The sequence below is a fragment of the Simochromis diagramma genome, unplaced genomic scaffold (genome assembly GCF_900408965.1).
Source record: "Simochromis diagramma unplaced genomic scaffold, fSimDia1.1 OVJJ01000205.1, whole genome shotgun sequence".
NCBI classification, from domain to species: domain Eukaryota; kingdom Metazoa; phylum Chordata; class Actinopteri; order Cichliformes; family Cichlidae; genus Simochromis; species Simochromis diagramma.
Window position 1 is genome coordinate 14,459,647 of NW_024386782.1, and position 25,821 is coordinate 14,485,467.

At 40.8% G+C, this 25,821-nt stretch overlaps 2 protein-coding genes and 1 long non-coding RNA gene across 3 annotated transcripts; 1 reads left to right on the forward strand and 2 right to left on the reverse strand.

Annotated features, from left to right (window-relative positions):
* Window positions 1-672: 672 nt before the first annotated feature.
* On the reverse strand, window positions 673-4,724 carry LOC120727660 (ras-related protein Rab-11B-like). Its single transcript, XM_040022064.1, has 5 exons — window positions 4,504-4,724; window positions 2,267-2,462; window positions 1,970-2,163; window positions 1,815-1,895; window positions 673-1,379 (listed from the first exon to the last, which is right to left on the reverse strand). Exons 1-5 carry the CDS (start codon window positions 4,541-4,543, stop codon window positions 1,234-1,236), a joined length of 657 nt encoding a protein of 218 aa, XP_039877998.1. The 5' UTR covers window positions 4,544-4,724; the 3' UTR covers window positions 673-1,233.
* A 774-nt stretch (window positions 4,725-5,498) lies between these two features.
* LOC120727654 (mitochondrial import inner membrane translocase subunit TIM44-like) lies at window positions 5,499-13,061 on the forward strand. The gene is made up of 13 exons (XM_040022054.1): window positions 5,499-5,613; window positions 6,581-6,685; window positions 6,970-7,134; window positions 7,248-7,328; window positions 7,512-7,661; window positions 8,068-8,201; window positions 8,299-8,384; window positions 8,597-8,689; window positions 8,987-9,111; window positions 9,675-9,725; window positions 9,936-10,025; window positions 10,149-10,259; window positions 10,589-13,061. The coding sequence occupies exons 1-13, from the start codon at window positions 5,584-5,586 to the stop codon at window positions 10,706-10,708; spliced, it is 1,341 nt and encodes a 446-aa protein (XP_039877988.1). The 5' UTR covers window positions 5,499-5,583; the 3' UTR covers window positions 10,709-13,061.
* Window positions 13,062-13,201: 140 nt separating this feature from the next.
* LOC120727662 lies at window positions 13,202-25,815 on the reverse strand. Its single transcript, XR_005694576.1, has 3 exons — window positions 25,717-25,815; window positions 24,717-24,803; window positions 13,202-13,307 (listed from the first exon to the last, which is right to left on the reverse strand). It is a non-coding gene; the product is annotated as an uncharacterized LOC120727662 (long non-coding RNA).
* Window positions 25,816-25,821: the final 6 nt, after the last annotated feature.

The following is a 25,821-nucleotide window of genomic DNA, read 5'->3' on the forward strand; positions in this document are numbered from 1 at the left end:
TCAACAAGACATTTTCTTCCAGAGAACTGCCACTTATTGGATGTCTATCTAGAGATAAATAGTCGCGTGGGAGAATCCCAGTAGATCAGCAGATTCTGAAATACTCAAACTGGCCTGTTTGGCACCAAAAACTACCTTTCTTCACTAATTCTGATGCTTAGGTTGGATTACAGCAGGTCATCCTGACAATTCTCTAAATCACAGGTAGGCAACTCCAGGCCTCGAGTGCTGGTGTCCTGCAGGTTTTAGATGTGTCCTTGAGCCAACACAGCTGATTCAAATGGCTAAATGACCTCCACAACATGTCTTGAGGTTCTCCAGAGGCCTGGGACTGTACTAATCATTTGATTCAGGTGTGTTGACACAGGGTGATATCTAAAACCTGCAGGACACTTGAGGCCTGGATTTGCCTACCTCTGCTCTAAAAGCTGCCATGAACTGCAATGTGATTGGATAATTGTGTTTAACGAGCAGTTGAACAGGTATATGTAATAAATGGCCAATGAATGTACAAAAAGTAGCTTCAATTTTACCCGAAGCAGAAGATAAACCCTGCTAACAAAGGCTACTGATGCATCAGCAGTCAGTAATGTGAAGTGAGATAGTGGTCTAGACATTCAGCATGTCACTTTGTGTATATTGCTAGAAAAAAAATACAGAGGAGGCAGTAAATAATATTGTAAAATTTAATTTCATGGCATTAATATAATGTGTGTGAGCAGACAAGCTATCAAAATCAAAACAGAAAAAGAATATATTTTACACAAATGAAATAAGCGCCAGCAGCGTCACAACCACTTTTGAGATGACTGAAGGAGGAGGAGAGAAGCCCAAAAACAGGACTGCTGATACAGATCAAACAGGATTGGAAACCCAGACCTCCAAGTGTGTTGCATTAACTGTCAAACAGGCAGATGACTAGGCTTATAAGGTGTCAGGAAAGGCTATTCTGCTACGCCGTCGGGGTTAACTGTGGCAGCTGCTTAGGTGGTACCTTCAGTCCTGTTTTTGCACTTGAATGTAGCAGACTGATCCTGGGTCAGATTACAACTTGAAATCAATTCAAACACTTCTCTCTGAGATTGATCGTTAGTGGCATAAAGGAACTGCTTCCACTGATTTCTAAAAAGTGCAGATTCAGACAACATTGCATCCCGAGCAGATGGAAGCATGTCAACACTGTCGATTTCAATTAATAACTGACCCAGGTAAGGAGGGGACCGTTGCAATGGGTTACAGGTTCTGACAGCACTGCAGTTTGCTTCCTCTCTGGCCATCTGTGGTCGGCGGCACGCTGATGTCCACCACGTTGTTTCCCGGGGACTCGTCATGGGCAGACCGCTCGGCAATCTGCTTCTGCGATACGATGCGGTAAATTTCTGTTTTTTGAAAAGATGAAATGGAAAACATCAGCTTTCTCTCTCAGTCTAAAAGCTTGCATAATTTACCTTTACAACCACTAATGTGGGATGTGAGGAGGTAGTTTTACAGCTCCTCACTCGGTACCCGACTAATACAGTTTATTATTAAAAAAAAAAACATTTATAAAGAATAAAAAAGTTAAGCTACCAAAACAAACTATCCTCTCTGAATCTACTGCATATCAACCAAAGGTTTCATGCCTCATTGTGTGTGTGATTTGATCTTTTTTTAATATTCTAGTGACGTGTGCTGCTGCTGAGTGACTGCTGCTCGTCAAACAAATTTCATTGCAATGTTGACCCTGTGCTAACTTGCATATGACAAATAAAACTGAAACTGAAACTGAACGTGTGGAGCTCTGGCATTCAACCTCCATTCACAAGCACACCTACCTGTAAGGATATTTTTGAAGGCTTCTTCAACATTTGTTGAGTCCAAGGCTGAAGTTTCTATGAAAGACAGATTGTTCTTTTCTGGGGAATGGGAAAGAAAACAGATTTAGTAAGAGTGAAACATCACTGTACCAATAACCTTTCTGCAGCAGTACCTGCAAAGGCGCGGGCTTCGTCTGTGGGCACGGCTCTGAGGTGGCGCAGATCACTCTTGTTGCCAACCAGCATGATGACGATGTTGTTGTCGGCGTGGTCTCGCAGCTCCTTCAGCCAGCGTTCCACATTTTCATATGTCAGATGTTTGGCTATGTCATACACTAGCAGCGCTCCCACCGCTCCTCTGTAGTATCTGTAACAGTACCCAACATGGATGTTAAGAGTGAATTCCCTTCGTTGATTGCAATGCAGAGGCGACGTGCAGATGCATGTGCACAACGCTACATCGGACTCACGCTGAGGTGATGGCCCTGTAGCGCTCCTGTCCTGCTGTATCCCAGATCTGAGCCTTTATCGTCTTGCCGTCCACCTGGATGCTGCGCGTGGCGAACTCCACCCCAATGGTGCTCTTGCTCTCGAGGTTGAACTCATTTCGTGTGAATCGAGAGAGCAGGTTGCTCTTCCCCACACCTGAGTCTCCAATTAACACAACTGTGAAGAGAAAAAAGAGAAGATGATTGTATTAGTGTGGGATAGGAGAGGCAGCGGATAGGCCCTGTGTTCTCAAATCCAGGAAATGTTACAAAGCAATGGGCAGCACAGCGATGTGGTGGTTAGCACTTTTGCCTCAAAACAAGGTCCTGGGTTCAAATCCAAGTTTAATGTTGTCCTTTGTCTGAGTTCTCTCTGGGTACTCTGGCTTCCTCTCATAGTCCAAAGAGGTTAATTCTGATTCTGTAGGTATGAGTGTGAATAGCTGTCTGTCTCTGTGTGTTAGGCCCTGTGACAGATTGGCAACCTCTCCAGGGTGAACCCTCCCTCTCACACTATGATAGCTGGGATAGGCTCCAGCTCCACCGTAACCCTGAAGTGGATAAGTGGAAGAAGATGGATGGATATAAGGCAATGACTCTAAATCCTGGTGTCAGTGGAAGCCTGGGGCTTTCTATTTTTGTAAGGCCAAAAATCCTTTCTGAATAATGAAAGAAATGACAGAATAAAACGCTAAAGTCAAGATGCTTAGTGTGTTATAACTCAATAGTGTTTAAAAATGTGTCGGTTTCATTTATCTTCATCACACATTTAAACACGAAAATAGCATTTTTGGGCCTTCATATACCTGATGAAGGTCAGATGGAAACATAAATGTACCAGGGTGCAGTGTGCAGCAGTTCTATGTAACTCTTTTTTAGAGCCTCTGTAATATGATTGGGTTCTCTGCCACATGTAGCAACAAAACAACTGCAAAGCTTGTGTACAGACAAAAAAAAAAATCATCCACACAAAAGAATGCAGGTCTTGTACTTCCTGAGAGGCGGTCCACTGTAAACAATGATGTTGTGATGCGTGAACATTCTATATAAAACCACCAGGAAACGAAACAATACTATCAGCCTTTTTTTTTTACACTGATGAAAATACTAAACATGTGATAAACAAAATAAACTGCTCATTATCACACCTTTGAAATGATTGTGGCATTTCACCAATCCAGAGGTTAGTCGGGGTAAAACACAGTCAGGGCTGTGATATGAAACAAACCGCTGAGAGCACTGAGGTAACCAGGCTTTACTCGGTTTATTCCCCTGTCCTTCGACAAACGGAAAAAAGAGCCGAACTTTGTCCCTGACGACACCACGCTGCTCCGGGCTGCAGGAAGCTGATAACAGGCTTCATCAAAACCTGAATCGACAGTTTAAGGCCGCCTTGCCCTTCCTGTTTCGGCCGTGTACACAGAAGATGGTTGGAGCATAGAGAGAGAGAGGGAGAGAGAGAGAGAGCCCTCGCCTCCGGCAGATGCCCTATTCATCCCACAGAGGATACTTTGTTACATCTAAATGGCCTTTTGGCTTATACAGGCCTGGGATGTTAATGTGCCACAGGAGCTGATATCACGATCAAAGGAAGGCATTCTGGATCCATCTGAGAAGATAAACACTGACCCGAGTCTGGAGTCTGGTACCGCTTCAGACAATCCACCAGGCCCACTGCCTGACATGACAACAAAAGACATTAAGCTGCTGCATTTACAGTGTCAATAAGACTGTCTGAGGACCATCCTGATCTGGCGATGAAGCGTATTGATCAGTAAGAGGTAGAGGCTAATAGGCCTTCAATCAGCCTCATGAACAGGATTGAGAAAAAAATTAAATATGATCCAATAAAGGTGGAAATTCTCCAACGTGCAATCATGCTATGCTCGGTTATTTATATATTTTTAAAAAGCTGAGCACGCGCAGGGTGTTGCGTCCTTTACCTATAAATATAACTGCGGGCGCTGTAATGTCACAATGACAGCATTATATTGTAATAACACGAACCGACTATCATCCGGGCAGTTTCCCAGAAAAAACTCCGTTTCCTTTAAAAAAAAAAAATGCACACAGCTGCTCACAGCACAGACACAGTAAGACATAAAGCATTCATAAAGCTCTGCTTAGTCGATGTGAACCTGTGTAAAGGGGAATGCAGTCATCTTTTTTTCCTTTCTTTTCTTTTTCTTTTCTTTCTTTTCTTTCTTTTTCTTTTTTACCTTTGAACAAGAAATCGTATTCATCGTCTCGGTTCCCCATTCTAGACGAGGCCGCTGCAGCGCTTGTCTCCGGAAGAGGATGTGTGGAAAGTATGGGTATGAATTTTCGCTATATGCCAGAAAAATATGGTAAAGGTTTGTACTCAGACTCTGCGCCAGTGTTGGCTGTCAAGGCGAGCTGACCGCAGAAGGGGAGAGCTCCCAACTCTGCAGAGGGAGGGGAGGAGTCCCTGCAGTTCGCATAGTTTCCTCCGGGGGGCGAGCTTTACTGGTATGCCAGCAGATATCTACCATTCATCTGGTCCCCACATTCAGAGGAGTGTTTAATTCTGAATGAATAACAAGGTCAAGGCACGTTAAATTATCTTTAGACATTATGCTAACATTATGTGGCGCGTGTGAGAGTGTGTGTGCAAAACAGGGGTACTATTCACAGCACACAATAATATAATTAAGGCCAACAATACATTACTGGCTACTGAAACATTTTAGGAGATTTGAAAGCTAAATTTTAGAAAACGTTATGCTGCATAGAGAGAGAAAAAAGTGAGAAAATGGGGATTGTGCATTTACATAAAATTACCTAAAAGTCAATGTAGATAAAATAGATATTGTAGATAATATGATATCTCATTTGCATAAAAGAGAAATGTGATAAGATGTGTATTTTTTAAATAAAATGTTTATTTTATGTAATTGTTTATTATTGTAATGTTCTGTGTCTTTAGATATTTTTTATAGACATCTGCACATATTCTTCAGTGGTGATTACACGTCGCATACATTGGTGTGCTTTCGCATTAAACCCATTTAGACCCTATGAGTCCGTGGCAAATATTTTTAGTTTTAACTACCAGTAAAATGTGTCTTTAAAAAACACAAATTATTAGATTTTCCTCTAAAAACATAATTAATAGTTGGGGGGGGGGGGGGGGGGTATTTTTTTTGAGTGGCTTTCCCTTTAATGTCCTTCTGACACTTGGCCCCGCCCCGCCCACCAACTCTGCTCCAATTGGTCGAGCACAGCGTCAGCTGCCGCAGCAGGAACGCACGTGCTTCTCCGCGCATTTCAAGATCAAGATGGCAGCCTCCGTATGTCGGTGCTACGAGGTTAGTGAGATTCATGTCCTTCGTTGCAGTCGCCGAGCCTCGGGCCCGCTCTCTGGTTAAGGGAATAAACTCGCAAGGCTTCGCCATCAGTCTCTTTATGCCCGTGACGTGAACGCGCTTTAGAGTGTGTGCACTCTGGTGTGTTTTACGCAAATTGAACGCGAGATGTCCGTTAGAAAGGGCCTTGTTTCATCAGACGCACGGCAGAGGTTTACTGATGTTAGTTAATTCCTGGGGTCTTAAAATCATCCCATTGTATTGACTCAGGTTTTGACTCTGTGTGTCTGTGCTTGAGTGGCACATTTAATTTAAAATGCGACTTTTAGAAGCCTGCATGCAGTCAGGTACTAGAGCAAATATGATCAGTGACCTCGCTGCTATAAAACCACGAAAGCTGTTACAGTTTTAATTAGAGCAGCGGTGACCACTTGTTTTAGCTTCTGTCTCCTGACAAATAACCGAACCATCCTTTCAATATAAATAACTTGATCACGCTTCATTTTACACTGACAGCGAACATGGTGCGTTCGTCGTTTTTAGAAAGGGTCGAAAATTGTAATACCGTGTGTATGCCATTGTTATAAGCAGAGGATAAAACGCACCAAAACAGATCGTTGCTGCCACAGCATGTTTCACCTAATTTCTCATGTTTAAATGTACAACCATCAAAATAAGTTATCAAATAAAGGACAGATATTAGCAATTAGAGGGGAAATCTATTAAGACTGGATCATGAATTTTGAATTTGTCCTGGTCAGGATGAAAATATCCCACTTAGGGCAGAAGACATTTATTTATTGACAGGATGATGATGTGCTGCATTAGTCACAGTCACCAGGTTTTAAGCACACTCATGGAACATGTTAGAGCTTCACCAAATGAAGGGATATATTTTAGAAGTATGGTATTACGTGCCGGTTTACCTCCCAGCTAACTATGACTGACTGATTCTGTGTGTCTGTTGCAGCTGATTGGCAGAAATGCCTTGGCTCTCAGCTCCCGGACTCTGGTCTCCTCAGTGTGGAGGGGAGATCATTACAGGTTGCAGAGGAGCCCAGGTGCAGCTGTGCAGGTACCCAACAACACCTCCCATTCACCCTCAAGATACTCATTTATTAAATCACTGCTAATGTAGAGTTGTGCCTGTTAATTTAAACAGTTCTTTTAACTTAAAGTCCTGGGATTACTTATCTTTATGCCCTTTTTTAGTTTAAGGTTTTATGAAAAGCAATGCATAGGTTCTGTTTTTTCTTATTCTCTCTTTTCATTGTTCCAGTCGCAGCATGTGCTTAATCTGTTCACTCTATTGGTGCACGTGTTTGTCCAGCTAAAGTCCTTCTCTGTGTTTGTTATCAGGTGCGATATGCCTCAGGACGGAAAGGTTTTCTGGGAGAGTTTGTTGATAACCTTCGTCAGGAGTTCAGTAAGAATCAGGAGATGAAGGAAAACATAAAGAAGTTCAGAGAAGAGGCCAAAAGGCTCGAGGAGTCCGACGCCCTTCAGCAGGCCCGCAGAAAATATGTAAGAACATTAGCTGGTTTGATTTATATTATATATAAAGATAAACATCAAGCTTATTATATTTAATTCGTTTTCTAGAATTTTAATGTTGTTTTTTAAAAATTTCTGATCAGAAATCGATAGAGGCAGAGACAGTGAAGACATCAGAGGTGTTTAAGAAGACCTTGGGCTCTCTATCAGACACCGTTAAGGAGGTAAGGCCAACCTGATTGACAGCCCCAACATGAAAATATAATAATTTAATTTGGAATCGCACACTAAGAGTTCACATTAAGTTGTAATGTTGTTAAAAATGCTTTCCAATTAAAAAAAACATTACGTGGATATCATTAAAAAAATGAAACCTGCTGTGTGCTTGCGTGCCATTTGGATCAAAGAGTCTCGAGGAAGTGAGTCGTAGTGACATCGGGAAGAAGATCAAGGAAGGTGTGGAGGAGGCCACCAAGACAGCCAGAGGCTCTGCTGAGTCTTTATCCAAGGGAGGAGAAAAACTGGGCCGGACCAACGCGTTCAAGGCCATCTCACAGGTCAGAAAACGAAACGAGACGTCTATAGATGTCCAAATTAATGCCTCTCATCTTCATCTTTTGTACGTTGTCGTTGGTATCCAGGTGTCTGCCAGACTTTATAGATGTTTTGACTACAGCAGGGGAGAAAATGGAAGATTTTGGAAATTAGCATTTAGCCGTTAACACATCTTTCTTCACAGGAACATAAGGGCAGATTTCAGACACCAGTCAGTTGTTGGTTAATTCAGGTCATATATGGCAAATAGTTGTTACGTTCTGGGCTTTTTGTTACTGCTTTCTTTAGAAACTGTTTCTTTAGAAGCAGCTTAAACTTTTAAAATTTAAAATTTACTTTTGGATGTCATTAAGATTTTGGTTTAGACTCTGATTATGTTTATAATTAAAAAGTGCGAACTCTCTGCAGGGTGTAGAATCCATGAAGAAGGAGATAGATGTCGGTGACGCCGGCCCTTACAGGGCTCCTTCTCAGCTGAGGAAGAGGAGCGATTTCTCATCTAAAAGTGCAGATGACGACACCAGAGTGTTCGAGGCCAACGAGTGAGTAAATGTTAGATCTCAAAACCAGTCCAATGACACAAGCTGTTGTACACCCACCTCTCTGATGCGGCGAATTATCTCCATTTTTAAATCTCAGAGAGGCCATGGGTGTCGTTCTTCACAAGGATTCAAAGTGGTCCCAGCAGTGGAAGGACTTCAAGGACAACAACGTCGTTTTTAACAGTAAGAACGTCTGGTTTTTCCTGCTTTGTGTGGTATCTTTATATGTAATTTCTCTTTATGGCAGCAGGGGGCAGTAGAATGTTTACTGTAGATTCAATGATCAGCTAATAATGAAGTGCAGTCATGAGCTGTTTGCACAGGTGCAGAATGTACCTGCCGTAATCAGTGGAGACATGTCTAACCTGTTCAACCTCCATTTTTGTTTCATTCAGGAATCTTCGAGATGAAGATGAAATATGATGAAAGTGACAATGCCCTCATCAGAGCATCCAGAGCTCTAACTGACAGAGTCACTGACTTCCTAGGTAATGCTCCACCACATTCAATCCTGAATTTGGAGTTCCTTTTCTCTGTAAAAGCCTTTTATCTGATTGTTCTCGCCAGACCTCAAATCTTGTTCTTCTTATTTAAAAAAAAATAAATCCTTTTTTATCCCAAAACCTATTAATCTTCTGATAAGTCAGGAATACTATTAACTACATGCTCCATGGTACTGACAGATCTTCTAGATATTTGACGATGTTCACCAGCTTCGACGTTACACATTTAATTTGTGGTACTGAGTGTTGTTGCTGCTTCTGATTTTAGCCTTTGTTTCCTAGGTGGTCTCTTCTCTAAGACGGAAATGTCCGAGGTGCTGACAGAGATCCTGAAGGCAGACCCCAGCTTTGACAAAGATTCTTTCCTCAAACAGTGTGAGAAAGACATCATCCCCAACATACTGGAGGTAAACTGGTTCCTCCAGCCTCTGTCTGTGTCTGTCTTCACTCTCGCTGTTTCCGTTAATGCTTTTCTCTGTGGAGGTTAGGAAGAGACTTGATGAAAGTCTTGGTTCATTTAGCCTGAGTTTTCACTCTAGTTTGGATCAGATCCAGTAATGAATTTCCTGTCCTCTGTTTGAGTTCAGCTGTTAGATTACTGAGTTTAAACCAAGTTCAGCAGCTAAATACATCATTCAGATAACTGAGGGGATCCAAGAGCTTATGATACAGTTCTGTAAGTCTTGCATGCTTGTTATGTAAAAGAGATAAAATGAAATAAAATGCTGTTTATGATTATATCAGGAGGAGAGCACTGAGTGTAGTTGAAGTCTTGGTTTAGAGTAGCAGAAAATGATCTCAACATGTTCTGATTTTGAATGAATTCACTAAAGTTTACTGTGCTCGGTTAAATATGAGATGTGGGATTTGCTAAAATAATTTGAGCATCCTGTCTAAAAGTCACAAGAATACCTGTGAGATTTGTTTATGTTTTTAAAGCTATAATTCGGTATCTTTGTCCTTTCTGCAGGCGATCATCCGTGGCGAGCTGGAGGTATTAAAGGACTGGTGCTATGAAGCTGTGAGTTATTAAACACCACTCGGTAACAAAAGCAGTTTCTACAGGTGTTGACATAATACAGGGGACATATGTGAAGAAGAAGAGCTTATTACGTTGTGATGTCTACAAAAAGACACAATCCTATTTTTTAGTAATTGCATTTTAGCTGGCATACAGTATGTGGGAAGCATGTTTTAATGCTAGATGTGTGTTACGTGTATTTGTACTCAGACCTACAGTCAGCTTGCCCACCCCATCCAGCAGGCCCGAGCTCTGGGGCTTCTCTTCCAGTCTAAAGTACTCGACATCGATAACTTAGATGTAAGTGCTCTCCCTGATGCTCGGTAACCATCATGCAGCTTGTATTACAAAGCTCTTTCCCTGTTTTCTGCTTTTCCCTTTCTCCTTTCATTTGTCTGTTCATTTTGTAACCCTGTGTTTCAGCTGGCGATGGGTAAGATGATGGATCAGGGCCCTGTGCTGATCATCACCTTCCAGGCTCAGGTTGTCATGGTGATTCGCAGCCCCAAAGGAGATATTGTGGAAGGAGATCCGGTCAGTCAACTCACAATCACTGTGCTAGAATAGGGAATCCAATGGATACCATCAAAGCTTCCTCAAGGAAGTAAACAACACTAAAAGGCTGAAATCAGATCAGTGGTCTATAACAGAGGCCCATTTTTTTTTAAATGTCTTTCAAATTTATGGGTTTGATGCAGCAATATTAACTTGTCTGATATCATCGGATTTCAACTGTTAGCAATGTTAGAGGCCTCAAATATATCATCATAAGCCAGATCATTTATTAACTCACTACATTTAAAGTTTGAAGTCTGCAAAACTCTTTGAAATTCACTGTTTCTTCTCTTCTCCTCCCTCAACAGGAGAAGGTGATGAGGATGATGTATGTGTGGGCGTTGTGTCGGGACCAAGAGGAGCTGAACCCCAGTGCTGCCTGGAGGCTCCTGGACATCTCTGCCTCCAGCACTGAGCAGGTCCTCTAAGAGGAGGAGCAGGAGTACAGTGGCTCATCTGGGGAACACAAACTGAGATACAAACACATACCTGGAATAGCTGCACATCCTTTATACATTAAGTTGAACAAAGAGAGAAGAGGGAAACCCTGCTGCTGTGTGAGAGAGTACCATTTCCCCATTTGTACCCAGAGGATTTATGTGCAAGCGTGCATATTTGACCACCCTCTGACATGTAGATCCAGTTAGCTTTGGAGATAGTTTATGACACATTCAGTTAAGTTTGTCTGTGCAGTCTTCTGTACTGGTACGCTCAGTGTTTTGGATTGCCTGGAGTATATATATACTGCATAACTAATTAATTTCAGCGTGGATGGACCTGCATCTTCACCAGGAGCCTGCATAGCTCATCAATACTGGACGGCTGGTGGGCAGATTGTAAATAATCCTGTTATGACAGTGGTAAAAAATGGACATGCAGTCTGTGATATCTGTTGGTCTTTAGGGGGATGTTTTATACCTAAATTACATTAATCCTGGTTAAATAATGGAGCTGGAAGATGAAATTGTTGACTGTGGTGGGGACCTTTGAATCATCTGTGCACAGGAGACACTTTAATAGAGCAGCTTCAGTTTTACTTTTGTGCCCTCGGTGAATGGATTTGGGCACAATGTTGAGACTAGTGCATTATGGGTACTGTAGTGCATGTTAAAAGCATAAAAATATGCTTCAGTTTTTGCAGCAGATGAACCACAGCTGCCTCCTGTGTAGCATCAACAGCATTGAACAAGCAGCGACCAACTGAGCTGAGTTTGACAGAGAGAGTATTTTTTCTCAGTCAAAGCAAACCGGCCTTTAAAGAATGGGGTTTTTTTTAGGGCCTAATATTAAAATATGAATTCTCAAAATCACCATGAAAGAACGGATGAGAGCTGCAAGGGCTTTAATGTTCTTCAGTGTCAGTGTTTGAAGGGCTACTGACGACCAGAAAATTTAAACTCAATTTTCAGATCCTTCAGCGCTCACTTTGTTGGTTTCTGCTTTGCTCCTGCTGGTTTTTACATAAGAGTAATGGTGAAATGAAAAAGTAAAACAAGGATAAAAACATACGACGTCCACCCTGTCATGCCGAGACAAGACTACAGTTTACTGGGACTTGAAATCAAATTGAGAAATCGAGGAGATAAAGCTCCCAGTGGGACTCGTATCTACTTATTAGTGTAAGCTTATATTCAGCGTCGTCATGCTTGTGAGCCGAAATGGGACCACCTTACTTTTTCCAGTCATTGAGGCAGCTTTGATGTTTGAGGAATCGTTGCACATTTTTCAGCTGAGCTGTTTGGTTTACATTTACGTGGCTTTGCGAGACACAAATGATGACGATGATTGACACGTATAGATATCGTTGTTCATGTAAGTAAAGATTACACACATTCTGATCGTACTGTAACGTTACAGCTTCATTCAGTTCATAATGAATGTCTTTAAGCTTCATGTTGTACCTCCTCTGTAAAGACGCTCTGAGTTTGTGGATGTGTGTGTTCTTTAAGCACAGCACTTTCCATTAAAGGTCAAACCGCACGAGGCGGTTTATTGCAATGTCCGAAAGTCATGGATGTGTCTGATGGCCACACCGTGCTCGCCTTCTGCTTCTCATGAGTCGTGGTTGTCTAATCCATCACATGGTTGCGATAGTGTTGAAAGAAACATGTGACAGTTGTGTTGGAGTCATTCCTGGTGATTAAAACAACACACTCGCCATAAAACATGCACTTTTATTTATGAGGACGACGGGTGAGAGGACTCGTATTTAAACGTTATTTTTTATTGAGCATGTGTCTTTCTTTCTGAACTGAAGCCATGCTGTTTTGGACTCTGCTGCCACCACCAGTCAAAATGTGATTACAACAAGACACAACTGTTTCTCATGATCCCACATTAAATGCCAAAATGTCCCAGGGGAGAAGTTTCTGTGATTTGGAGAAACTTATTTTTTTGCCCTGACAGATAGTGATGTTTGCATCTTGAGTTTGTTCTGTGCAAACCTTTAACGGCAGTAATGATCACTCAAGGTTTGAAGCGCCACAGGCAGGACCTCAGTTTCAGTCATGTTGTGTTGCTGTAAAAACTGTCCTTGTACATACTGTTTTTATTGGATCCGAATAAAGAGAAATTCTAATAGTTCAAGTCAGACTAGATTGCTTTACAGCGAATGACAGCAGACCCACGATGTATTCAGATCTCCTTTATTTCTCTCTCTGTGTCAGTCAGCAGAATAAAGAGTGCTGTATTATGATTTGTTTCATCCAGCCTCTCCCCGAGTCAGCACATCTGAATACTGTGTTTGTGCTCGAATGAGTAAATTAAAGTCTGCGCATTATGTGTGTCTGCTTTCTCATTTTAAAAACTGACCCGCTTTGATAGATGCCTATTGACACTGGTTGATAAACCTATAGATTTGATAATACAGGGCTGATAGATTAGCTTCTACCCCGGGGTCAATATATCAGGCGGGCGGGGGCTGATCCCTCAGCTGTCTGTTGTGATGTACGAGTATGGATGTCCTCATATCAACTAACCTCTTTCAGTTCTTTGGAGTCTCCTTGCTTGTCTGACTGCAGCTGAAGCCTACGAGGGAACGAATAACCATACGTGAAACGTCAGAATTATTAATGTATGATGCCATTATCAGGTTTATTATGTTCCTACAGTTAGGTTTGTACGTTTTTGGACACTGTACATGAGCGCAGTGGGTTTTAAACCTACATGTGACTGAAGTGCAAAATAAAAGAAACATCTTCCATGAACTGTTGAGGATCTGCAGCCATTTTCATACACAGTCCCAAATTTTCAGAGGCTCAAAATTAACTGGACAAACTAACAATCTTAAATATATGGATTTTTCTAATACTTTGACTGGAAAGTATTTAACTTTGACTTTGATTGTCATCCATGATTACCTGAAGTCTGCCTGGATCTGAGGAGCATAGCCTTGTACACGTTGCAGTTCATCCTGCTGCTCCTATCAGCAGTCACATGAAGTGTTTATGTGACTCTGGCGGCCGTACATGCCAACATTCCTTCATTCATGGAGGCATCGTTTAACGATGCTATGCCTACCTACTTGAGAGAGTTCTTGACTTGGCTAAATGATGTGATGTTGTTTTTCTTACCCATGGAAATTACATTATCACACACTTTAGTCGTCTCCTGTGAGCTTTCAGGCCTGTTTGTGTTGCAGTTTATTCCATCTTTTTAAGAATGAACCAGATTGTAGATTTGGCCACTCTTACTCCACTCCTTGCTCTCTCTGAGGTTTATTTTGGCTTCCTTAGCTTGGATCACCTTTGGGCCTCATATTGACAGATCTGGGTCATTTTCTAAGTTGAACTCTTGGAAAACGACCCAGATCTTTCACCCTGTCAGATTCATCAGTAAGAAGGGGAAAGGACACACCTGGTCATGAAACTGCTCGTCCTTATTGCCCTCATACGTTTGAGCCTCTGAAAACAGACTGTGTGAAGTACTTTTGTTGAGCCCCATGAGTTAAAGCTGAAAGTCTACACTTCAGTCACAGCTCGATTGTTTGACTTAAAATCCACGGTGTTGGTCTACAGAGGCAAAATTGGAAAAACTGTGTCATTCTCCAGATACTTGGATTTAACTGTATGACATGCACTTTCTGTCAATGTGGAGCATGAGTGAAGAGTAAAGCCCTCACTATACTGAGAGTATCTTACTGGGGAAAGTCCCTCCAAGCAACAACACACTTACTGCACCCAAGTGAATGGGATTAAATGCAACAACACAATCACCTCAGAAAGGAAAAGGGTCATGGAGGCAGAGCAGAGCTTTCTTTTAACATCGTCTTGGTGACACACTACCATGCATACATCAAGCTGTAATCTAGTCTACGTTATAACAGCGTTATCATAATGCAGGCAGCCCTTCAGGCATTGCCCTAACAATGGCTAAACAATTTCAGTTTTTTGGTTTAGGTTTATTTTATTGAGGGCGTTTATATGGTTTGACCTCAAATTGAGATGGGTCCAACCCATTCCCAGACTAACTGCTAAACGTATACTGTACCAGTGGCTTCTGTGTTTTCTTCTTAAGACACCGATTGACCCAGTGTTTCATGTACAGCCCCGATTCCAAGAAACTTTGGATGCTGTGTAAAATGTAAATAAAATCAGAATCCAGAGAGAGTCATGTTTATGTAAGAAAATCAAAGAAATGTGTAACATTTCTGAAAGCACTCTTTTCAGATAAACAAACTCAACTTTCTCCGGAATTACACATTTTAGTTTGCCTGCATTTTAAATGAGCGCCAGCATAGAGTCAAAGGCAGTGTTTTTAGTGTTAGCATATGGCTTCTTCTTTGCATGATAGAGCTTTAACCTGAATTTGAGGATGGCACGTTGAAGTGTGTTTACAGAGAGTGATTTCTGGACATGTTCCTGAGCCCATGCTGTGATTTTCATAACAGAGTCATGTCTGTTTTTAATGCAGTGCCGCCTGAGGGCCAAAAGATCTTGTTGTGCCGTTCCAACTTAAAAAAAAAACCCAGAAACGTTACTGACATCAAATTTAAAATGAGCTAATATTTGTAATAAAAAATTGCAATAAAAATATCTTATATTTATATAATGTAAAAAAAATGACTATTTGAACATTTGATATGTTTTCTATGTTTTATTGTGAACAAATACGGGTTTGTGAGATTTGCAGTCTGGTTCGTAGATTTGGAGTTGTATAGATAGGAAGGGTAGCAAAGTATAAACACTGAGTTTCATCATCTTGTGGGTTGGAGACTCTTACCATTTATGACCACAGTGGGTGCACTGCTGGAGCACTGCTCATTGTTATGAGATTATGATCCCCTTCAGGGCAGTGTTACAATCCACCAACTATTAATTAAACCTACTGGGAGATCCCATGCAGCCTCAGGCAGGGGAGATGTGGCTGTGTGTGGACTACAGTCTGCAGCAGTGTTTGTAGAGTTTTAATTGTGTCAATTAATTACTTCTCACAGTGAGTTCGGAGCTTATAGCCACAGGCACAATCAGGTAGACCCGCTTGTTTTGCTCCACTTCTTGATCATGTAATTTTTTGCAGGTCAGCAAAACCTGGAGTGCAACCTGACATCAAATTTAAATGCCATCTTATACAATATAACAAAGGAATGGGTTTAAAAAAAACAGCAGATTCTCATGGTATTAATGAATACACCCTGTATTTAAAAAAACTCTGTCAATGCTAATATTTTAATACAGGAAACATATTTTTTTAAAGAAGGAATACCAGTTATCCATGAGGCAAACCCTACTTATAGTCTTATTGTCCAAAACAGACAATGTGTTCATCTGCAGTTTTTGTACATTTGCACAGATCTCTTAACATCACTTAAAAGAAATCTAATCTAGCTTCACAACCCATGTTTTGTTTAATAAGAGCTTTAATCAGAATATTAGACATAAAGAATAGAATAGAAAAGAACAGGCCAGAATATGAAGCATTTATTGTGATGTTGAGAAATTTAAGAAATACATCATTAGATTTGGTCAACTGTTCTGTACAGTGAGCTACATAAAAACAGAAACGGGGAGACACGCACACTCACACAATGAGGGCATAATAGCACTTAAATTGAAGATATACCCCAAGGAATAGCTGTTGCACTTAAAATGACTTGTTTTTTCCTGATTTACAGGAGTTGAGCCTCCTGACATCCCAGTGGAAGAAAACTAAAAGTTTCTCTGAGGTTGCTAAAACACCAAAATTCCCACAAAATCCACAGAAGGTATGTGGTCAGTAGTGGATCTATGTTTGTCTTTACTCCTCTTATTCCCCGCAGGATAATATTCAACAAAATGTCATCGTGTTTGTTGGTGGTTCAGCCAGACGCACTTGTCTCAGGTGCATTTTTAGTTGTTAAAAAAAAGGAAAAAAAGAAATGTAAATCTATGAAAGTGAAATATTTGCTGTCAGCTGTCTAACACAAGTCTTCTCTGTGCAGCTGCTTTTATTTGCATGGCATGGAGCATTAAGGTAATTTGATCATTTAAATCTCAAGGAAAACAACAACAGAACAGGCTGTTCCATAATGGCTGTGTGGCTATCAGGATCCCTGACTGTCCCCACGTCATGCACTCCTCTTATATAATTCAAAAGCCACATGTTGTGATTTACTCATCCAAACGAAAACAGTGTGTGTGTGTGTGTGTGTGTGTGTGTGTGTGTGTGTGTGTGTGTGTGTGTGTGTGTGTGTGTGTGTGTGTGCATGGCACAAGGGCAGTCGTTGGTGGGCGGAGAGGGAGGGAGGTGGGGCGGATCCGTGAAACTGAGGAGACCTTAAAGCCCTCAGAGAAAGCAGAGTTCAGTCTTGAATCTGTGCGTGCAGCGTGAGTGAGCACAGAGCTGTCCAAGGTGCTGAAGGGCTACTGCTGCATCATCATCATCATCACCATCATTATTATTACACAGTCCTCACCTCAAGGTAAGTTCTAATCTCTTCTGATCGTCCTCCAGTTTGTGTTTCATGACAATGGTGACTGTGCTTGCTTCGTTAAACTTTTGTTTGTAGGAGTTATTGTGGTCCTGCATGTCTAACTTTTTAAATGGCAACGTCTGCGAGCTGTCAGAAACAGTAGCAGGTGTGATTTGTGAGTTCTTGTGTAACTTTATGACACCCTTTAAAACATGTTCAATCCTCTCTGTGCTACTTATATCAATAATGTTTTAAAGGAACCATTAAGAGGGGGGCACCTTAACACCTCACATGTGATACAAAGATACAAACCATAATCCAGGCGATTTTCATCTTGTGATATATTCTACAAAAACATATATAAAAATATATTTATGAAGGAAGTTAATTCTTTCACTTCTCAACAAGCCTGGAAAATTAGAGCTTTTTAAACCACTGCAATGTTCATCTTACGTCTTTGATTTTGAAAATCTGTGAAGTGTTTAAAAGTTACAGCGTAGTAAGAAGTTTTAAAAGAAGTTACAATCAAAAAATCCTTCACTGAAATTCAGTTAAAAACTTCTAATTTCGCTGTTTTATAATAAAAGAGTGGGAAAATTGCAAATTCATTTAAATAATTTGTGTTTTAATATCCATTAAAAATTGTTACCTTTTAATGGAGAACAAAAAAATAATTGCATAAGAGGCCGAATATGAAGATGTTTTAGGGCTTTAATCATCTTAATGACACCAAACACAAGTTTAACAGCAATGTGCTCATTGTTGGGTGGAGATTGCTTCCCCTTTTCACAGTCTGACAGTCCAACTTTAAAGATTTACTTTAGTTTTCAGACAATATCCGTTTCATTTGTAGAAGTCCTTGACATTTTCAAAGCTGCTGTCATAATCCAGAGCCCTAAATTGGAGGTATTACAGGTATTAAAGGCACGAGGAATGCCATATGTCACTCAGTGTGTCGTCAGATTTCACTGGCACAGCTGCTTAGTGCTTTCATCAATCTCTTTTTTTTTTTTTTTTTGCTTTATTGCTTAAAAAAAAAAAAAAAGCTTCAGATTTTATTACAAATCTGGAGCCCTGAACTGTCCACACCAGGCTTTCATTTCGCTGTTTTGCGTAAATCAGATGGTCAGGCAATAAAGTGTGATTTATGTGCTGTTTAGGAACCAAAGCAGGTCACGCTATGAAGATCAGTGATCCATGAAATTGATGTGGCTTATTCTTTTATATTCTTTAAAGCTTTTGTGTTTGCTTTGATTCTCAGGGAAAATGAATTTTCACCTGTGCTCTTGGATCTGTTGCTGTTTGTTTGTCATTATGACCTTGGCTAATCTGCAGAGCTGTGGAATGACCTAAAAACATAAAACATGACTTCTCTGGTCACCTCTTTGAAACCCCAGACCTGCGACAGACCCACATATATGATAATCAGTGCTTTGTCTCACGCCTTGATTTAAATAAAGGTGGGGAAAGGATGCAAAGTGCTGAGTGATTCCTACTTCATGCATTTAGGAAACTGGTAAAGCTGCGCTCCAGAGAGCCATAACTTTGGTTGTGTTGCATAACTACTGGTTAAAGTGTATTTTGTCAGGGCAACTGCTCAAAAGGATTTAAGAGAAAGCAAATCTTTAACTTTTAAATCCAGTTAATCTTCTTTTGTGTTTACAGCCAGCTGCTAAAAATCAATCGAATCCTTAAAAAAATGGAAACGGTGAGAAACTGCTATCCCTGTTTTCATTATCAGCCTTTTTTCAAAGTGATTTCTGTCCTGCCGTGTAAACGTTATGTCTGCTCTACTGACTGCCGAGCCCGTCCTGCCTATTTAGCCTCTTTTCTTCTTCTTCTACACATGGCTATTCCGTGCTGTCCAGACCTGATGCAACCACAGGCCATTTGATAATTGATACTGAGGCAGGCACTTTCTTTCATTGTGTCCAAAGGTCCCCTATTAAACCTTCATTATGCCCTTAAGTCCCATCATTGGGTGAGCAAGAGTGCTATCAGCGTGTCTTTGTGAGGATCTGCGGGGTGTTAAGGAGGAAGAGGAAACCTCCTGGAATAGAATCTGCTGACGGGGGAATTCACCTATCGCAGGAAAATGTCTCTCCATTAAAGAAGCTGTGCAGGGTGTATCCATGCAAGAGTGCAGCAACTCCCTAAGGGTTTTCTCCATATTTCTTTTTCTTTCCCCTCATCAGTGCCTGATTTATTTATCTTCTACTAAGCTATATCTGAATTCAGGAGAGATTGTTTTTCTCACACAATTTTTTTTTTTGTGCTTGCAGGAAAACCCCCAAAATATTCACTTGGTGCCCAGAAACAAACAAATAAAATTGAACCCTGGTTGAATCCTGAATCAGTGGGTTTTCTCTACATCCAGGAAGTGCATACTGGAAATTTACTGAGGTTTTATTGCTTCTTTTTTCCTTTTAGGTATCCTGATGACTGAAACCCCAAACGAAAAAGCTCCTCGTGACTCCGGATGAAGAAATAGACACAAAAATACAAGCTTTGCTCAGTAACCAGGCCGACACAGTCAAAACAATTTGAATGCAAAATAATTCTGTGAAGCAGCACGACACACATCATTTCCAGCCGGCAGGCACTTTGATTGATCCATGGGACATCTTCAGTCACTCAGCTGAGATTTATACTCACTTTGTAATTACAATAAAGGCTTCCAGAGAGCTGCTATTGGATGACAGTTAAAATATTGACCAATAACACAGAATAAATAAATCAGGGACCTCTACTTTTGTATTGTTTAGATCTCTTGAGAACAAATGAGTGCTATATAGGGATCATGCCAACACCAGCCAGTTCAGTCTAATTTGACCATGCTGAGCATGCCCCAGCTTGCCACACCATTTACCAGAGGACTGATTAATTTGCACTGCTAATTTGTGCTGTGTTATTTCTGTTGCCCTGCGGCTTGTGGAAAACACTGCATTTGAGCTCAGTCAGCTATTAGCTGCCAGATTTCACTACGTGAGCTTCCTCCATGTTTAGAAACCACGAACATTAACAAAGACGACCATGTGGAGCAGTGCCACTCCTCAGAGCTTCTGACTGCAAAGAAACAGTCATTTAGTTAAGCGATTTCAATCTCCAAAAACATTTCCCTCACTTCCAAGATGAGCAACACAAACTACTGGCTCATGGACTATGATGTTTCTTCTCCAGCTCCGCCCGGGTATCCCCGGGGCCCCACCGTGCTGCAGCCCGTGCCGGGTCACCCAGAACAAGGATCAGCCCTGTGTTTTGTTGGCCTCCTCGTGCTGCTGCTGCTCTTCCTCGTGGTTCGTTGTGTCCGCATCATTTTAGATCCTTACAGCAGCATGCCATCGTCATCGTGGACGGACCACAAGGAAGGTCTCGACAGAGCACAGTTTGATTACGCCATTGTGTAACAGCGGAAGCGGCTAGGGATGAGAGAAATATCCAGTGAAAAGCTCGGTTCCTGGTGTAAAAGGAAGCTCTCAGTCCTTATTGCATAACAATATGAAAGCACTGAACAGAAACTGTATGAGGGCAAAATGCAGCACAGCAGAGAGAACAAGCAGAAACACCAGAAGCTCAGTTTCCATTTTACTTTACAGACATTAAGTGTGTGTGTGTGTTATGTACAGTGCTTTCAGTGACAGACGCTGCAGGAAGAGAAGGATCCATATCTCCGCATGACTCGTGCTCATCATGTCATTTTATAATTCTATAATGTTTTTTTTTCTTTTACAAATTCCAGAAAGCAGATCTCCGCAGGAGATGTCCTGATCAAATAAGAGAGAAACTAAATGAGTTTAGGATAGACATGGAAATCATTTAGACACAACTGCACTCACTTGCAAGAGCTTTAGAAAAAAGGAGCATATGCTTTCTATGATTATTAGGTAAAAGGCTGGATTAGTTTAATTGAAAAGATCAGGAAAGAAGGTCTGAGTTTGCTTGAAACTGTAAACTTGATTTTTTCTAAATCAGCTTTGACTCATGCTGGACATTTGGTGGCTTTTGTGCCACCACTCTGATGACCCTCAGGTAAAGTTCTTGACCAATTAACCAAAGCACCTGTTTTTAAAGATGTAATTTAGATTTCCTTCTGAAATTGAGCTTTAGCTTCTATTTATATCTTTTTCTTTTCAAATTCACTTTGTCCTAAATTCAATGTCTATAAAAGCTACATTTATAATGAATAAACATCACAAAATTTTCTTCGGGGTTTTGCTGTTTCACGTCACCATCCCTTTAAAAGGCTTATGAGCCTCACAGCTCTGACTGAATGCGTGTCATATAAAGTTCTGATTATGAAATGCAAGTGCACCAATGTCCTCCCGCTAATCCTTTTTGCCTTTAGGCCCCATCCAGTGAAACACCAGCCAAATCTGTTCAACAGTACCTGTAAAAATAGATCTATTTCATACTAATACTGCTCCTTTGGCCTCTTGTTTTATATTGTTTCTGTCCGTGTTATACTGTAAAGCCCTTTGGAACGTGGCTCTGAAAGACTTTATAAATAACGGCTAGTACTGATATTTCACTGATTTTTCTGTTTCCATAATGATTAAAGATGAAATATCAAACTGCTGTTTGTGATCAAACTTACTGGACGTGCACACTCGCTTGTTAAAAAAAGAAGAAGAAAGAATGAAAGTGGAATTCATTTTTTAAAATGAAATAAAAGCTTTCGTCTTGCCCTGCTTTTAGAAACACTAATTCATTTACAGATCTGCAAACTGCACGTAACTACATGCACACAAATCCGTGTCAGCTACTAACTCATACACATGAACCTTTCCTGTGCAAAGGCTGTCCTTGTTGCTGTGCTAAAATCGATAGCAGGAAGATTTAGTGCGAGAGACATCAATCGAATAATCAGTTAGGGGCTTGCAAAGAGATACACAGAGTAGGGTGGAACCTAATCGTACCAGATGAACCTCCAAATGAAATGTTTTTGCAGTGGCGTTCTTTCTAAGTTTCTAAACAAACCACTGTTTAGCTGCTTGCACAGTAACGTAGCTCTGACATGTATGACAGGAGATGTAGTTCAGTTTAAAACTCTTACTTTGAAATGATCAAAATGACATCATCACTCAGTAGAAACACTGTATGCTCACATGTCTAATACAGCTCTCCATCCTGCTAACATAATTAACAACCAGTCAAATACACATGCGCATATCTTTATATGTCATGTTCTTCTTATGCAACAGCTAGAAACTGATCATGTAATGTGTATAAAATGTAAAATAAACTGCCTTCTTGTATTGTGGCTATAACAAAGAGTTTTAGGACATTCAGTGTGTGATTCGGTTACAGGGAGACGGCTGGACTTGTGATGAAAATTAATAGTATTCCTTCCCATGGATTAAAAAGACTCCATTTCAGTTGAGGTGGAATCATTTTCAAAAGTATTTCCTGAAGGCAATACCATTAATTTCCCAGAGGTTTCCTTTTACTTCCAACTTTCCCCTTCCTGTCAGATTTTCTGCTTCAGTTTCTGCCCTCTCCTGGTTACTTGGAGAACAACAATCTATGTTCAAACAGCTTTGCAGCACCAAGGAAGCACACAAACACACACACACACACACACACACACACACACACACACACACACACACACACACACACACACACACACATTTGGGATAAAATGGAAAATAAGAAACGTGTAACTTTCAGAAACACCACATGGTCATCTACAATCCTTTATTCAGAAGGATAAATTATAGACTCTCTCTGTGGACTTCATTTTGCCCGTGCTCTCTTCAAAGAATATAGAAAATCTGTATAGTACTTTATAGATAAAAAACCAGCACTGATCTAGGGTTTGTCTGCCTCTGGTCCACCACTTTGAGTGAGCATTAGATGAACTGCTGACAACCAGGGTGTCTAGAGGATTAATCCTAATGACTACTGTGATCCCCAGGGAGGCACAGTGGAGTGCTGGTTAGCACTGTTGCATCACAGTGACAAGGTCCTGGGTTTGAAACTATAGGATAGCTGGGGCCTTTTGCTGTGGAGTTTGTATGTCCTCTCTGGGCACTCTGGCTTCCTCCCAGCATGTTAGGTTAACTGGTGACCTGTCAAGGGTCTACCTTGCCTCTTGTTCTATGACAGTTCAATTCATCGGCAGCCATCACCTCAGAGCACTTTATATTGTAAGGTGAAGAACCTACAATACAACAATGGGAACTGCTGGAGTCGTCGTAAAATTTGGTCCCGTGTCTTTTGGAGAGTGAAAATGTTGGAAACATCGGAAACATATTAAAATAAGATGCTACTGCATATATGATCTCGTCCAGTGCTTTTAGTTTTTAGTTCAAAGTACCACTGAGCCAAATCCAGAGAACAGAGCTGAGATGTACAGCTGGAATCTCCCTGAACTGAACTCCTCACAGCAATTTATTAGTCAATATAGCTGCCTTAATTACTCAGTGGGGAACTTGTTAGAGATTTAGCACAAAGAGTGCAGTCAGACTTCTCTAACCTGACCAAAACAGTCCAGTGCAGTCCAAGAGATGGCTGGAAACACTGTATAACAACCCCGACCTCATTAGTGTCGAACTGAGCTCGACAGATTTTGCTTCACTGAGTTCTGACAATTTACTTCCTTGCCAACACAAAAAAGGCATTCAGTTCCCTTCACCCTCCCGCAGACTGTCTGCAGAAAAACACATGTGCACAAGCATGCAAATACGTCTGGATCACACACACACACACACAAAACATTGCCTCAAATCTGGCTCAGGTGATATGACTGACTCTCTTTTTAATATATTTCACGTCTGACCTTTTAACAGCTGTCCTTTTTTCCAGCTCAAGAACATACCAACTAAATGCAGATCAGATCAAACCTTCCTGAATATGCAAACATGAAATACACAGAAAAACACACCTGCGTGTACCAGGATTCCCACTGATTTACATTCATTTCTTTGTTTGACAGTTGACACCTAAAGCTTAACTTTTAAATATTTACATAATGGAAATATTTGAACTCTTAAAAAGGGGGAATTAAGTCTTTGGAGTGCAGCTCCACAAAGAGATATTATTAATATTGCATTAACACGAGTAACACAAGTACACTGGTGTTATTCATACACTCATACACTTCAGTGAAGAACAGCCCACACCCAGCCACATGCAAATCATAGTAATTTGTCTGCTGCATAATGTACACAAACTCTCCCCTTACTGCCCGAACACAAGTCATTTAAACACCTTTTACCTGTATGTGACCGAATATTGCACCTATATGCCTGAGGCGTGACACACACAATTCTAGTGTGTCATGCACAAGCTTATTGCCAAACAGCTCCCCGGCTGAGCTGTTTGGCAATAAAGACCGGTACATTTGCATAACAGTGCTGATGTTATCTGCTAATCTTGGGACATGAGGAGTGTTGTCTGCAGTGCTTGAATGTGGAGGAGGACAGTGTGAGGAGGACCACAGTGTGGCTTTGGAAGAAGTGAACCAATTAAAGTTGTCCTGAGTTTTCTTAAGGGTAAAAGTTCAAAAGGTTTGCCTGCCAGCCTGTGCAGAGAGGTGTGCTTACCTTCGAAGCTCGTTGCTATGGGTTTCTGGAGCTGCTTTCCCAGAGAGAGCTGGTGACCCGGGAGAAGTCTGCCATGAGAATAATCTACTAAGGAGTAGAGGGAAATGTAATCAGGCATGTTTCCCATCCATGATATTCAATCAAGGATTTAATCAAACAGTTTTTACAGTAAAACAAAGTGTAATGAGATGGAATAGATCACAGCTTTTGTGCCATGGTTGCCCCAGTTTGTGTTATCCATATAATGTTTATATAGTGGAACATCATGACAGGTTAACAACTATAAGGCCTGATATGTTAAAGACCATGCACACTGAAAATAGGCCTATCCCTGCTTTCCCAGCTATTAACCACTTATCCTTCTGCTTAAATTGTAGCAAGCAATCAGCAATAGTCTGCCCACCCACTATAACTTAAAAGGTAACCACAGAGCCCACTTCACACTGTGAATCATTCCCCCTGAGCCGGAGACGCCCCTGGTGCGTCAGTCCCCCCACAGCTATCAATCATTCAGACAGACAGAGCAGACCGGAAGTCTTCACAATAAAGGTTCACTGCTACATTTTTGAACCTACCACGACCTGATTGTATTTGGCTATATACAGGTCAAAAAGCATGAGGTGTTAATAAAATATGCTTACATTAATTAAAAATGATATTTAAAATAAATAAATAAATAAATAAATAATAATAATAATAAATTTTTCTATTTGAAAGCGTCTTTCAAAACACTCAAGACACTGTAGACAGCAGAATAATAAAAGCTACATAAAAACAAACAGTTTACACAATCATAAAAGCATAAGACATAAAACAAATTTAAAATAGTAGAGTGAAGAGGTTACGTGCGATAAGCTATTTTGAACAAGTAAGTTTTCAGTTTGGACTTAAAGAGAGAGAAGTGATATTTCTTTATTTACTCTATATTTATATAAATTTATCGGCGGGGGGGGAGGGGAACTAAAACTAAGTAAATAAACTACTAAAAGCTACGACATACTCTTCCGAGGGCTTTTACTTTTGAAGGTTGTCCCACAGCTTCCTTTCCCTCTTCATTTTTTTTAAACCCCGTCTGACTTAACAACCGTTGCAGATCGATGATGAC